Source organism: Salmo salar, chromosome ssa22 (genome assembly GCF_905237065.1).
Source record: "Salmo salar chromosome ssa22, Ssal_v3.1, whole genome shotgun sequence".
NCBI lineage: Eukaryota > Metazoa > Chordata > Actinopteri > Salmoniformes > Salmonidae > Salmo > Salmo salar.
Genome location: NC_059463.1, coordinates 32,298,969 through 32,311,632, shown reverse-complemented (window position 1 = coordinate 32,311,632; position 12,664 = coordinate 32,298,969). Strand labels below are relative to the sequence as shown.

Here is a 12,664-nt window from a genome sequence, read left to right as displayed (position 1 = left end):
CACAGATGATGCCAATGCCATCACACTGCACACTGCCCTATCCCATCTGGACAAGAGGAATACCTATGTAAGAATGCTTTTCATTGACTACAGCTCAGTATTCAACACCATAGTACCCTCCAAGCTCATCATTAAGCTTAAGGCCTGGGTCTCAACCCCACCCTGTGCAATTGGGTCCTGGACTTTCTGACGGGCCGCCCCCAGGTGGTGAAGGTAGGAAACAGCATCTCCACTTTGCTGATCCTCAACACTGGGGCCCCACAAGGGTGTGTGCTCAGCCCCCTCCTGTACTCCCTGTTCACCCATGACTGCGTGGCCATGCACGCCTCAAACTCAGTCATCAAGTTTGCAGACGATACAACTGTAGTGGGCTTGATTACGAACAACGACGAGCCTACAGGGCATTCAGTGTGGTGTCAGGAAAACAACCTCTCACTTAAGTCAACAAAACAAAGGAGATGATCGTGGACTTCAGAGAACAGCAGAGGGAGCACCCCCCTATCCACATCGACGGGACAGTAGTGGAGAAGGTGGAAAGTTTAAAGTTCCTGGGCGTACACATCACGGACAAACTGAAATGGTCCACCCACACAAACAGTAGTGGAGGCTGAAGAAATTTGTCTTGTCACCTAAAACCCTCATACTTTTACAGATGCACAATTGAGAGCATCCTGTCAGGCTGTATCACCGCCTGAAACGGCAACTGCACCGCCATCAACCGCAAGCTTCTCCAGGGGGTGATGCGGTCTGCACAACGCATCACCGGGAGCAAACTACCTGCCCTCCAGAACACCTACAGCACCCGATCTCACAAGAAGGCCAAAAAAATCATGAAGGACAACAACCAACTGAGCCACGGCCTGTTCACCCCGCTACCATCCAGAAGGCGAGGTCAGTACAGGTGCATCAAAGCTGGGACCGAGAGACTGAAAAACAGCTTCTGTCTCAAGGCCATCAGACTGTTAAACAGCCATCACTAACACAGAGAGGCTGCTGCCTACATACAGACTCAAATCATTGGCTACTTCAATAAATGTATCATTAGTCACTTTAAATAATGCCACTTTAATAATGTTTACATATCTTACATTACTCATCTCATATGTATATACTGTGTTTTATACCATCTATTGCATCTTGTCTATGCCGCTCGGCCATCACTCATCCATATATTAATATCTACATATTCTTATTCCATCCCTTTACATTTCAAATCAAATCAAATTGTATTAGTCACATGCGCCGAAACAACAGGTGTAGACCTTACAGTGAAATGCTTACTTACGAGCCCCTAACCAACAATGCAGTTTAAAAAAAATACGAAATAAAGTAACAAATAATTCAAGAGCAGCAGCAAAATAACAATAGTGAGACTATATACAGAGGGGGTACAGGTACAGAGTCAATGTGCGGGGGCACCGGTAAGTTGAGGTAATATGTACATGTAGATAGAGTTATTAAAGTGACTATGCATAGATGATAACAACAGAGTACCAGCGGTGTAAAAGGGGGGGGAAATGCTAATAGTCCGGGTAGCCATTTGATTAGGTGTTCAGGAGTCTTATGGCTCTGGGGTAGAAGCTGTTTAGAATCCTCTTGGATCTAGACTTGGCACTCCGGTACCGCTTGCCGTGCGGTAGCAGAGAGAACAGTCTATGACTAGGGTGGCTGGAGTCTTTGACAATTTTTAGGGCCTTCCTCTGACACCGCCTGGTATAGAGATCCTGGATGGCAGGAAGCTTGGCCCTAGTGATGTACTGGGCCGTTCGCACTACCCTCTGTAGTGCCTTGCTGTTGGAGGCCGAACAGTTGCCATACCAGGCAGTGATGCAACCAGTCAGGATGCTCTCGATGTTGCAGCTATAGAACCTTTTGAGGATCTAAGGACCCATGCCAAATCTTTTCAGTCTCCTGAGGGGGAATAGGTTTTGTCGTGCCCTCTTCACGACTGTCTTGGTGTGCTTGGACCATGTTAGTTTATTGGTGATGTGGACACCAAGGAACTTGAAGCTCTCAACCTACCTGTTTCTGGGATAATGTTGTTGATGTGAGTGTGTATAAGGTAGTTGTGGAATTGTTAGATTACTTGTTAAATCAAATCAAATTTTCTTGGTCACATACATATGGTTAGCAGATGTTAATGCGAGTGTAGCGAAATGCTTGTGCTTCTAGTTCTGACTTTGCAGTAATATCTAACAAGTAATCTAACAATTTCACAACAACTACCCTATACACACAAGTGTAAAGGAATTAATAAGAATATGTACATATAAATATATGGATGGGTGATGGCCGAACGGCATAGGCAGGATGCAGTAGATGGTATAGAGTACAGTATATACATATGAGATGAGTAATGTAGGGTATGTAAACATATTTAAAGTGGCATTGTTTAAAGTGACTAGTGATATATTTATTACATCCAATTTTTTATTATTCATGTGGCTAGAGATTTGAGTCAGTGTGTTGGCAGCAGCGACTCAATGTTAGTGATGGCTGTTTAACAGTCTGATGGCCTTGAGATAGAAGCTGTTTTTCAGTCTCTCGGTCCCAGCTTTGATGCACCTGTACTGACCTCGTCTTCTGGATGATAGCGGGGTGAAGACAGTGGCTCGGGTGGTTGTTGTCCATGATGATCTTTTTGGCCTTCCTGGGACGTGGTGTAGGTGTCCTGGAGGGCAGGTGGTTTGCCCCCGGTTATGCGTTGTGCAGACCTCACTACCCTCTGGAGAGCCTTGTGGTTGTGGGCGGAGCAGTTGCTGTACCAGGCGGTGATACAGCCCGACAGGATGCTCTCGATTGTGCATCTGTAAAAGTTTTTGAGTGTTTTTGGTGACAAGCCAAATTTCTTCAGCCTCCTGAGGTTGAAGAGGCGCAGTTGCGCCTTCTTCACCACGCTGTCTGTGTGGATGGACCATTTAAGTTTGTCTGTGATGGATTGATTGAATATGTCTGTAAACACACCAGCCAGCTGGTCTGCGCATGCTCTGAGGGCGCGGCTAGGGATACCGTCTGGGCGGGTAGCCTTGCGAAGGTTAACACGTTTAAATGTTTTTTTCATGTTGGCTGCGGTGAAGGAGAGTCCGCAGGTTTTGGTAGCGGGCCGTGTCGGTGGCACTGTAATGTCCTCAAAGCAAGCAAAGAAGTTGTTTAGTTTGTCTGGGAGCAAGACATCGGGGTCTGCGACAGGGCTGGTTTTCTTTTTGTAGTCCGTGATTGACTATAGACCCTGCCACATTCCTCTCGTGTCTGAGCCGTTGAATTGTGACTGTACTTTGTCTCTATACTGACGCTTAGCTTGTTTGATTGCCTTGCGGAGGGAATAGCTACTCTGTTTGTATTTGGTCATGTTTCCGGTCGCCTTGTGCCCTGATTAAAAGCAGTGGTTCGCGCTTTCAGTTTTGCGCAAATGCTCTGCCATCAATCCACGGTTTCTGGTTGGGGAAGGTTTTAATAGTCGCTGTTGGTACAACATCACTGATGCACTTGCTAATAAACTCGCTCACCGAATCAGCGTATACATCAATGTTTTTGTTCGACGCTATCCAGAACATATCCCAGTCCACGTGATCAAAGCAATCTTGAAGCGTGGAATCAGATTGGTCGGACCAGCGTTGAACAGACCTGAGCATGGGCGTTTCCTGTTTTAGTTTCTGTCTATAGGCTGGGAGCAACAAAATGGAGTCGTGGTCAGATTTGCCGAAAGGAGGGCGAGGGATGGCTTTGTATGCGTTGCGGAAGTTAGAGTAACAATGATCCAGAATTTTCCCAGCCCGGGTCGCGCATTCGATATGCTGATAAGATTTTGGGAGCCTTGTTTTCAGATTAGCCTTTTTAAGATTCCCAGCTGCAATAAATGCAGCCTCAAGATATGCGTTTTCCAGTTTACATAGAGTCCATTGAAGTTCTTTCAGGGCCGTCGAGGTGTCTGCTTGGGGGGGATGCACGCAAAAATGTACACGTCTGATTATAATGTACACGTCTGATTATAATCAAAGAGAATTCAGTCAGCATTTGATTGTAAGGAATTCTAGGTCAGGTGAACAAAAGGACTTGAGTTACTGTATGTTGTTATGATAACACCACGACTCGTTAATCATAAGGCATACACCCCCGCCCTTCTTCTTACCAGAGAGATGTTGATTTCTGTCGGCGCGATGCTTGAAGAAACAAGGTGGCTGTACCGACTCTGATAGTGTATCCCGAGTGAGTCATGTTTCTGTGAAACAGAGAATGTTACAATCTCTGTCTCTCTGGAAGGCAACGCTTGCTCGGATTTTGTCTACCTTGATGTCAAGAGACTAGACGTTGGCTAGTAGTATACTCGAGAGCGGTGGGCGATGTGCCCGTCTATGGAGCTTGACCAGAAGACCGCTCCGTCTGCCCCTTCTGCGGCGCCGTTGTTTTGGGTCGGCTACTGGGATTAAATCCATTGTCCTGGGTGGTGGACCAAACAGAGGATCCGCTTCGGGAAAGTCGTATTCCTGGTCGTAATGTTGGTAAGTTGACGTTGCTCTTATATCCAATAGTTCCTCCGGCTCTATGTAATGAGACTTAAGATTTCCTGGGGTAACAGTGTTAGAAATAATACATAAAAAAAACAAAATACTGCATAGTTTCTTAAGAACGCAAAGCGAGGCGGCCATCTGTCGGCGCCGGATGTAGTTTATATACACTATATAGATATTACTGCACTCTCTGTCGGAACTAGAAGCACAAGCATTTCACTACAACAAGCATTTCGCATCTGCTAACCATGTGTATGTGACCAATAACATTTGATTTGATGACAAGGCAAAAACAGATTTTTAGACATTTTTGCACATTTTTAAAAAAATAAAAAAACGATATCACATTTACATAAGTATTCAGACCCTTTACTCAGTACTTTGTTGAAGCACCTTTGGTAGTGAATACTTCTTCCATTTACGAATTGATGGAGGTCACCGTGTTCTTGGGGACCTTTAATGCTGCAGAAATGTTTTGGGACCCTTCCCCAGACCTGTGCCTCGACACAATTCTGTCTCGGAGCTCTACGGACAATTCCTTTGACCCCATGGCTTGGTTTTTGCTCTGACATGCACTGTCAACTGTGGGACCTTATATAGACAGGTGTGTGCCTTTCCAAATCATTTCCAATCAATTGAATTTACCACAGGTGGACTCCAATCCAATTGTAGAAACATCTCAAGGATGATCAATGGAAAGAGGATACACCTGAGCTCAATATCGAGTGTCTGGATACTTATGTAAATAAGGTATTTCTGTTTTTTATTTTTAATATATTTGCAACAATTACTAAAAACCTGTTTTTGCTTTGTCATTATAGGGTTTTATGTGTAGATTGATGAGGAAATGTTTTATTTAATCCATTCATTGGGGCTGCAGGGTAGCCTAGTGGTTAGAGCGTTGGACTAGTAACCGAAAGGTTGCAAGATCGAATCCCCGAGCTGACAAGGTTCAAATCTGTAGTTCTGCCCCTGAACAAGGCAGTTAACCCACTGTTCCTAGGCCGTCATTGAAAATAAGAATTTGTTCTTAACTGACTTGCCTAGTAAACTAAAACATAAATAATCCAACGTATCTAACTGATGGGAAACACAAGCTACATTCCTTGCCAAATGACAACACTTTTTTCACAAATTCAAAATGGACTGGTTGACTTAAGTACAGAAACATGTATTCCAACAACGAGCTGTAGTTTTGGAAAAATTGTGTCCTGTCTAATTTCAGTTTAGGCTTTTGACACTAGCTGCCACAAAGTCAAAGCGGTTTATATCTTAAAAATGTATTTAAACCAAAATTTGCTTTTTGGTCTTAATTCAAGGTTAGGAATAAGGTTAGCAGTATGGTTAGGGTTACGGCTTCGGTTTAAAATCAGATAAGAGAATTTGTAGAAATAGGTGGGGTTTAAGACTTTATGGCTGTGGTAACTAGTGACAATCCTACTTTGCGAACTGCTAGTGCCATTTAGAATTGGTTAGTCTAGGCTAATAACCCCCCTAAGCATAGACAGGTTCCACACTGAAAATATGCAAAAACATTAGTTTGATAAAGACAGAGCATATTTTCATCAGAATCATTAAGTCTAGGCCTACTCACCAAACAGATGGTGTGGCCATAATTCATCCCCATGCAGTGTTCAATGGGAAATTGTTAATCCATATAGAAAATTCCAAAAAACAGGCAGAATAAACTAAATGGAACATCTGTATATAGAAAAGACAGATTCTGGTTTGTAACCCAAATTGAGCCCTGTTTCAAATGATCACACTTTTAGAATAACTGTTCCATATGCGAGATGCGCATCACTTCACACTATTCTCTTTTATTCTGTTATATTACATCATTATTTTACTATAAAATAGGTGTGTCTTGACCAGTAGCTGTGCGTTCACTCACCCAACTTGTAGAGAAACGCCAATGCCATTCTCCTCTCTTTCATGTTGATGAAATGGTATATCACTCTGTCATACAAGTAAACACTTTTATTTTTTGTTTTCTACTCTACCTGGCTAAAATACATGCTTGCTAACCTAACTTCCTTTCATGGGCAGCGTTAGCTAGTTAACATTAGCCTTCTAACTTCTCCATCTAGCTACATATTGAACCTCCATCTTCTCAGGCCAGGGGCAAACTGTATGAATTTATGGTTGGATCAGAATCGCCGTTATAATTGGCCAGTACAGAGAATTATGTAAAACCACAGGTCCAAATCTCTATCCATGGCTAGTTTAGGAAAGGACTAATTTTAGCTAGCTATCGGTGGCTGGCTAGCTAGCTAGCCAGCCACCGGAGGACAGCAACACAACAAGATGCTCAACGAGTTTCTGTCAATGAGGTATGCTCTCGATGCTATGTGATCGGAGTGGAGCCAAATCCAAACTGGCTTCGCTTGACACTTTTTTGGGGGGCGCCAGGGCCATTCACAGTTGAGTTCCCTCAGTTTAGCTCAACGCTGATTGGCTATTATTTTATTTACTTTTTATCAAGGAAGGCCAAATGCTCGCTGACTTCTGTTGCATTCAATGCTAGGGGCAGAAACAATGTTATACTCTTTTGGACCAGACAGCATCAGATAAATGGCCTTACACATACAGAGACAGCGGGGAGATGTTTCTCTCGCTTGAATGCTTTCTCCGTTGCAATACATTCAGCCTCTTGCGAATTGAAAGAAAATTATGAAACACCCTGAGACGAAAGATAAATGATTTAGTTTTTTTCTTGGTACATTTTTTTGGGATACCTGGCTTCCCTTGGCATCCATGAATACACACCACTGGTCTTGACTGTGATAAGGGCTCAGGAAATAATAGCATCTTGTCTGTTAAATTAACAAAAAAGCCTATGCCATTGCACAGCCTTAAGCTTCAACAAGCAAGCTTACTACCTTTTTGAAGATTGTGTTCCACGGTATAACATAACCAGTTGATAAAACACTTTCAATAAATGAGTCTTAAATGGAACTTTTTTATTTTTATTGGCTGAGTATATATGGGTCAATTAGGATTCGTTATCTGTAATGGTTATGATAAATTGGGCATTGTTGTGCACTGTTGGCATATAGATAAATGCACACACATTTTGTTTTGTCCTAAAAATATAGATATTATTTTTTTATCTGAGTATTTCGGGGGGGAAATTATGCGAGTACTGGAACAGTAAAAATGTCAAATGCCCATCCCTACAGGGAAATATAAAAAAAATGTAAGTGCGGCCCTCTGGACCTCGGTGAAGACCGAACGCGACCTGCGGGCCAAAATGTATTTGACACCCCTTGCCTAGATGGATAAAATCCAAAATTCCCACACTTTCTCTACATTTCCCAAATTCACATGGCAATTCTTATATTTTGGAGATTCCGGGAAGTTGGCCAGTTTATCCAGGAAGCCTAATGTTGTTTAGTCATTAGACTGAAAGATGGACTTTTTACAGGAATCGTCAAATGCTTCTGCCAGATGCTCATTAAACCCCACGCCATATCACAGGGTCAAAAGTGCTCCTCTGCTGTCAGGAAGTTGCATTTTCCTTATTTCTTAGGTCGACAACGGCTTACCCTCCGTGAAGTGATTTACGATCTCTAGTGTGTGTGTGTGTGTGTGTGTGTGTGTGTGTGCACGCATTTTGTTTCCTCACAGGTCTGGAGAGAGACAAGTTTGACAACAAGACGGTGACGTTTGAGGAGCACATCAAGGAGGAGCACAACATGTGGCACTACCTGTTCTTCATAGTGCTGGTGAAGGTGAAGGACTCCACAGAGTACACCGGCCCCGAGAGCTACGTCGCTGAGATGATCAAGGTGACACACACACCAGGCCTGAGCTGGTAACATTTCCCATGTCAGACCACAATGTCTAATATGTAATGTGATACAGCATAAGCCCAGGCCGTCCCCATTACCCACTGACATGAGTGCATAGGGTACACTAGATCCTGTCCTGGGGGGTAGACTGAGGTTTGCAGGGTGCATGTAGGGCCATAGAGTTGCTGTTTGTGTGTTCTGGTAAATCCCTTAACTAGCTGCTGACCTTCACTGCCTGTGTGTATGTTGTGTGTATTGAGTCAGAGAGGAGAATGTGACACGAGCGCACACACACCTCCAACGTAGATATTTGCCCTTCCACCCTCAACTGACAGAGATAGCATGTAAACACTGAATGTCACTGACCGACTGAATGACAAACGCACTGGATGATACACACCCTGTGATCTCACTGGATGAGACAAACAGAAAGGCAGAGGGGCAAGACTTATACATGAACTGTTGTCTAACCCTAAAACAGATTAAGCTGTGATACGAGGCACAATGATAGCACTAGAAAAGGGAATGGGTTTCATTTTTGTATTCAACTATGATAAACCTGAGATGCCAGGAGAGTCAGCTCTTAAAGAGTCTTCATTTTTGCTGTTTAGCCTTGTTAGTTTGGTAGCAATCATGTCATCATACTGGTCTGTGCAGTTTGGTGATGTTAGCAGTTGATGTTACTCTTCAATAACACAGACCCCAAAGAAAATCAGGGGGAGAAAAATAAGTTTATTCAAAGAGGACAAATCATAGATGTTATGCTGAGAGGTAGATGTTCATTCTCCCCTGTCCTCAGTGAATCTCTCCTTCGTGATTCTCTCCACAGAACAAAGGGACAGGATGTAATTTATAACCCAGACCTAGCCTGTGGTTGACCAATTGGAATTCCTTGCAATAAAACTGGGCCAATGGCTAAATAACAAGTATCCTTTTTCAGGTTCAATGTATAAACAATTTGGGCCAATGAGAACTTGCTTTGTAGCTATGAGTTCCAGACTGAAATTCCTCCCATGTCTTATTGATCATTAATCCACTATTACAGAAAAAACACTTTCCATTGATCATTTGACTTTTAGTCCTCTATTGACCTCTCGTCCTCCGTGTTGTGTATTTATCTTCGAAATAGTCTTAGTATCCTAGTAACACAAATACAACGGAGGATTGCAACGCTAACAATCCCCGGACTTTTTCTTATGTTTCAATGCAAATAAACACACTTTGGGGCATAAATCACTTGCAGTGTTCTGAGTCTTCCTTTCTTTGCTGATCGTTTTCTTTGATATCCATCACCCCCTCCTCAAAGCCATTGGATGTCTGTATGTTTCTATCTATTTTTCCTTTGTTTACCTACGCAAGTCAATTAAGAGACATTTATTTTATCTTATTTTACAGGAGCACAATCTGGACTGGTTCCCGCGGATGCGTGCGATGTCGCTGGTGAGCAGTGACGCGGAAGGCGAGCAGAACGAGATCAGAAACCTGCAAGAGAAGCTGGAGTCAGCCATGAGGCTGGTATGCAATCTGTCTGGACAGCTCACGGAGCTCAAGGAGCAGGTGAGTCTCATCTGCACAGACACACAGACAGATGTCTGTCAAATCACACCTTGGCTCCCAACAGCTAATTGGCATGGTGCTCATGTAGTTCTGAGATGATTGGATTGGTGAAAAGCAATATGGGAGAAATTCCACCAAGCCTATTCGAAGGCAAGATGGAGCGATTTACTCTTGCTTACTGAGCCCGAGGCAAGAAGGCAACAAGAGCCAGCCGGTGCTGAAACTGAAGTGATTGATGGATTGTAGCTCATCACCGCCAACACTCGTTCTGGAATGTAATTACATGCTAGCATGGCTAGTGGCTAACATTAGCCAGCTCGAGTTAACATACGAACTCTGTAAGTTCTCCATATGAAGTTGACAATAGTTCATTGTGGGTTGTCCCGAAGATATATATTTTTTTCTAGACTAAATGTTTAAAAATAAATATATATATATATATATATATATATATATATATTATTTTGTTTTTATTTTTTATTTTTTTGGAGGTATAGGTAACCAGACCATGACTAAAACTAAGCTACTAAGACTTTGACCACACTGTTGTTACTTTGGAGAGAAAAATCTTTCTTCGTACCCTTTAAACTGATCCAATCCTTTTATATTTACAAGTGCCTATGAGTAGGAGCTAAGGGTCATTTTGAATTGAGCAGAAGGTATGTCAGATTCTCTCACTGCTCTGGGCTGTTGAGTGGTTGTGGAGACAGGTTTGTGGGGTTGGGGTTGGCTGTGATGGGTGGGGTGGGCCCAGGGTGGGTTCACAGATTTGTTGAGAAATATGCGGCAGCTGGGCTGTGTGAGGAGGAAGGGGCTGGCAGTTCATGAGTTCACAGGGTCAACAATGGTCTATGTCAAAGCTCGCCACAGGAAACTTGGGTTTCTCTGGGTGTGTCTCTCAGTGCATTTATCAGTAGGTGTGCAGATTTTTGTGCCCTTCTCCATGTGTTTGTTATTGGGTGTGTACTATGTGTTTATTTGAGGTTGAGATCAACACTCTTCCCCCTTTCGGTAGATGACAGAGCAGAGGAAACAAAAGCAGAGGATTGGACTCCTGGGCCACCCCCCTCACATGAACGTCAATCCCCAGCAGCCAGCCTGAGGAGGACCATGGAGTGGGTACCACCTCCTCCACCGAGGACCCTAACCCAGGACCCTAACCCAGGACCCTAACCCAGGACCACTCACATGAAGGAGAGCCTGACATTACAGTGCCTTCTTCTGACAGTTAATGAAGTGTACTGGAGTATGCCAAAGTGTGTATGTACAGTAGTAGTGTGCCTGACTCATGGGCTTTAGAGAGTGAGTATGTACAGTATGAAGGGATTTGTGTGTAGAATGCCTTAAAGAACACTTAGTGTTTATGAAACTAGTGCACATTAGGAGATGGGGCATATGCATGTAGTGTACGTGAGTGTGTCTATGTACTGTGCACATGAGTTTGAGTGGGTGGATGAGGAGTGTATGGAGTGTGCACAAAGTGCCCCTGGACTTGAAAAGAAGGAACCAGTCATGTAAGTTTAGGTTGTCTTACTACCCTTAATGCCTTGTCCATCTTCCTTACCACTTTGAATGGGTGACAGAGGTTCTACTCACACATTTGGTCTTGATGTATTTGGTGAACTTGAAGTCTCAGCCAATTGCAACACAAGACTCTTGAGACACATGGGACACTGTTGTGTTGAAGGACACTTTCCTCTTTTTTTATATTTGTAACCTGGCAAACAGTATTTAATATCTTATTTTTGTACGAGGTGCAATAAGAATACTTTACGATATGCAACCACAAAGATGTTTCATCTGTACATAATGTCTGAGGGAGATGGTATGAGTTTTTTTAGATGGGTTTGTTATTTTATTTTATTTTATTTATATACAGTGCCTTCAGAAAGTATTCATACCCCTTAAATTATTCCACATTTTGGAATAAGTCAAGCGGTATGAATAGTGAAATCTAAATGGATTGTTTTTGTTTTTCTTACCCATCTGCACACAATATCCCATTATGACAAAGTGAACATGATATTAGACATTTTAGCAAATTTATTGAAAATGAAATACAGAAATATCTCATTTACATAAGTATTCACAGTCCTGAGTCAATACTTTGTTGAAGCTCCTTTGGCAGCGCTGACAGCTGTAAGTCTTTATGGGTAAGTCTCTTAAGAGATTTCAACACCTGGATTGTGCAACATTTGCCCGTTATTCTTGTAAAATAAATATCAAGCTCTATCAAATTGGTTGTTGATAATTGATAGACAACCATGCTCAGGTCTTGCCTTTTTGGTAAGCAACTCCAGTGTAGATTTGTCTGGTAGAAAGCAGACTGAACCAGGTTTTCCTTTAGGATTTTGCCTGTGCTTAGCTCCATTCCATTCATTTTTTTATCCTGAAAAACTCCCCAATCCTTAACGATTACAAGCATACCCATAACGTGATGCAGCCACGACTATGCTTGAAAATATGGAGAGTGGTACTCAGTAATGTGTTGTATTGGATTTTCCCCAAACATAACTTGTATTCAGGACAAAAAGTGAATTGCTTTGTCAGTTTTCTTTGCAGTATTACTTTAGTGCCTTGTTGCAAACAGGATGCATGTTTTTGAATATTTATATTCTGTACAGGCTTCCTTATTTTCACTGTGTCAATTAGGTTAGTATTGTAGAGTAACTACACTTTGTTGATCCATCCTCAGTTTTCTCCTATCACAGCCATTAAACTCTGTAACTGTTTTAAAGTCACCATTGGCCTGATGGTGAAATCCCTGAGTGGTTTCCTTCCTCTCTGGCAACTGAGTTAGAAAGG

General features: G+C 42.7%; 1 protein-coding gene across 3 annotated transcripts in view; it reads left to right on the top strand.

Annotated features, from left to right (window-relative positions):
* The window catches only part of LOC106583165 (inositol 1,4,5-trisphosphate receptor type 1), a 190,689-nt gene extending 178,598 nt beyond the window's left edge, over positions 1-12,091 (top strand). For all 3 annotated transcript variants that reach the window (XM_045705741.1, XM_045705740.1, XM_045705739.1), the window contains 3 exons: positions 8,139-8,299; positions 9,698-9,859; positions 10,875-12,091. In XM_045705741.1, the coding sequence (XP_045561697.1) occupies positions 8,139-8,299; positions 9,698-9,859; positions 10,875-10,961 (410 nt within the window). In that variant the 3' untranslated portion in view covers positions 10,962-12,091. The remainder of the gene's footprint in view (positions 1-8,138; positions 8,300-9,697; positions 9,860-10,874) is intronic.
* Positions 12,092-12,664: the final 573 nt, after the last annotated feature.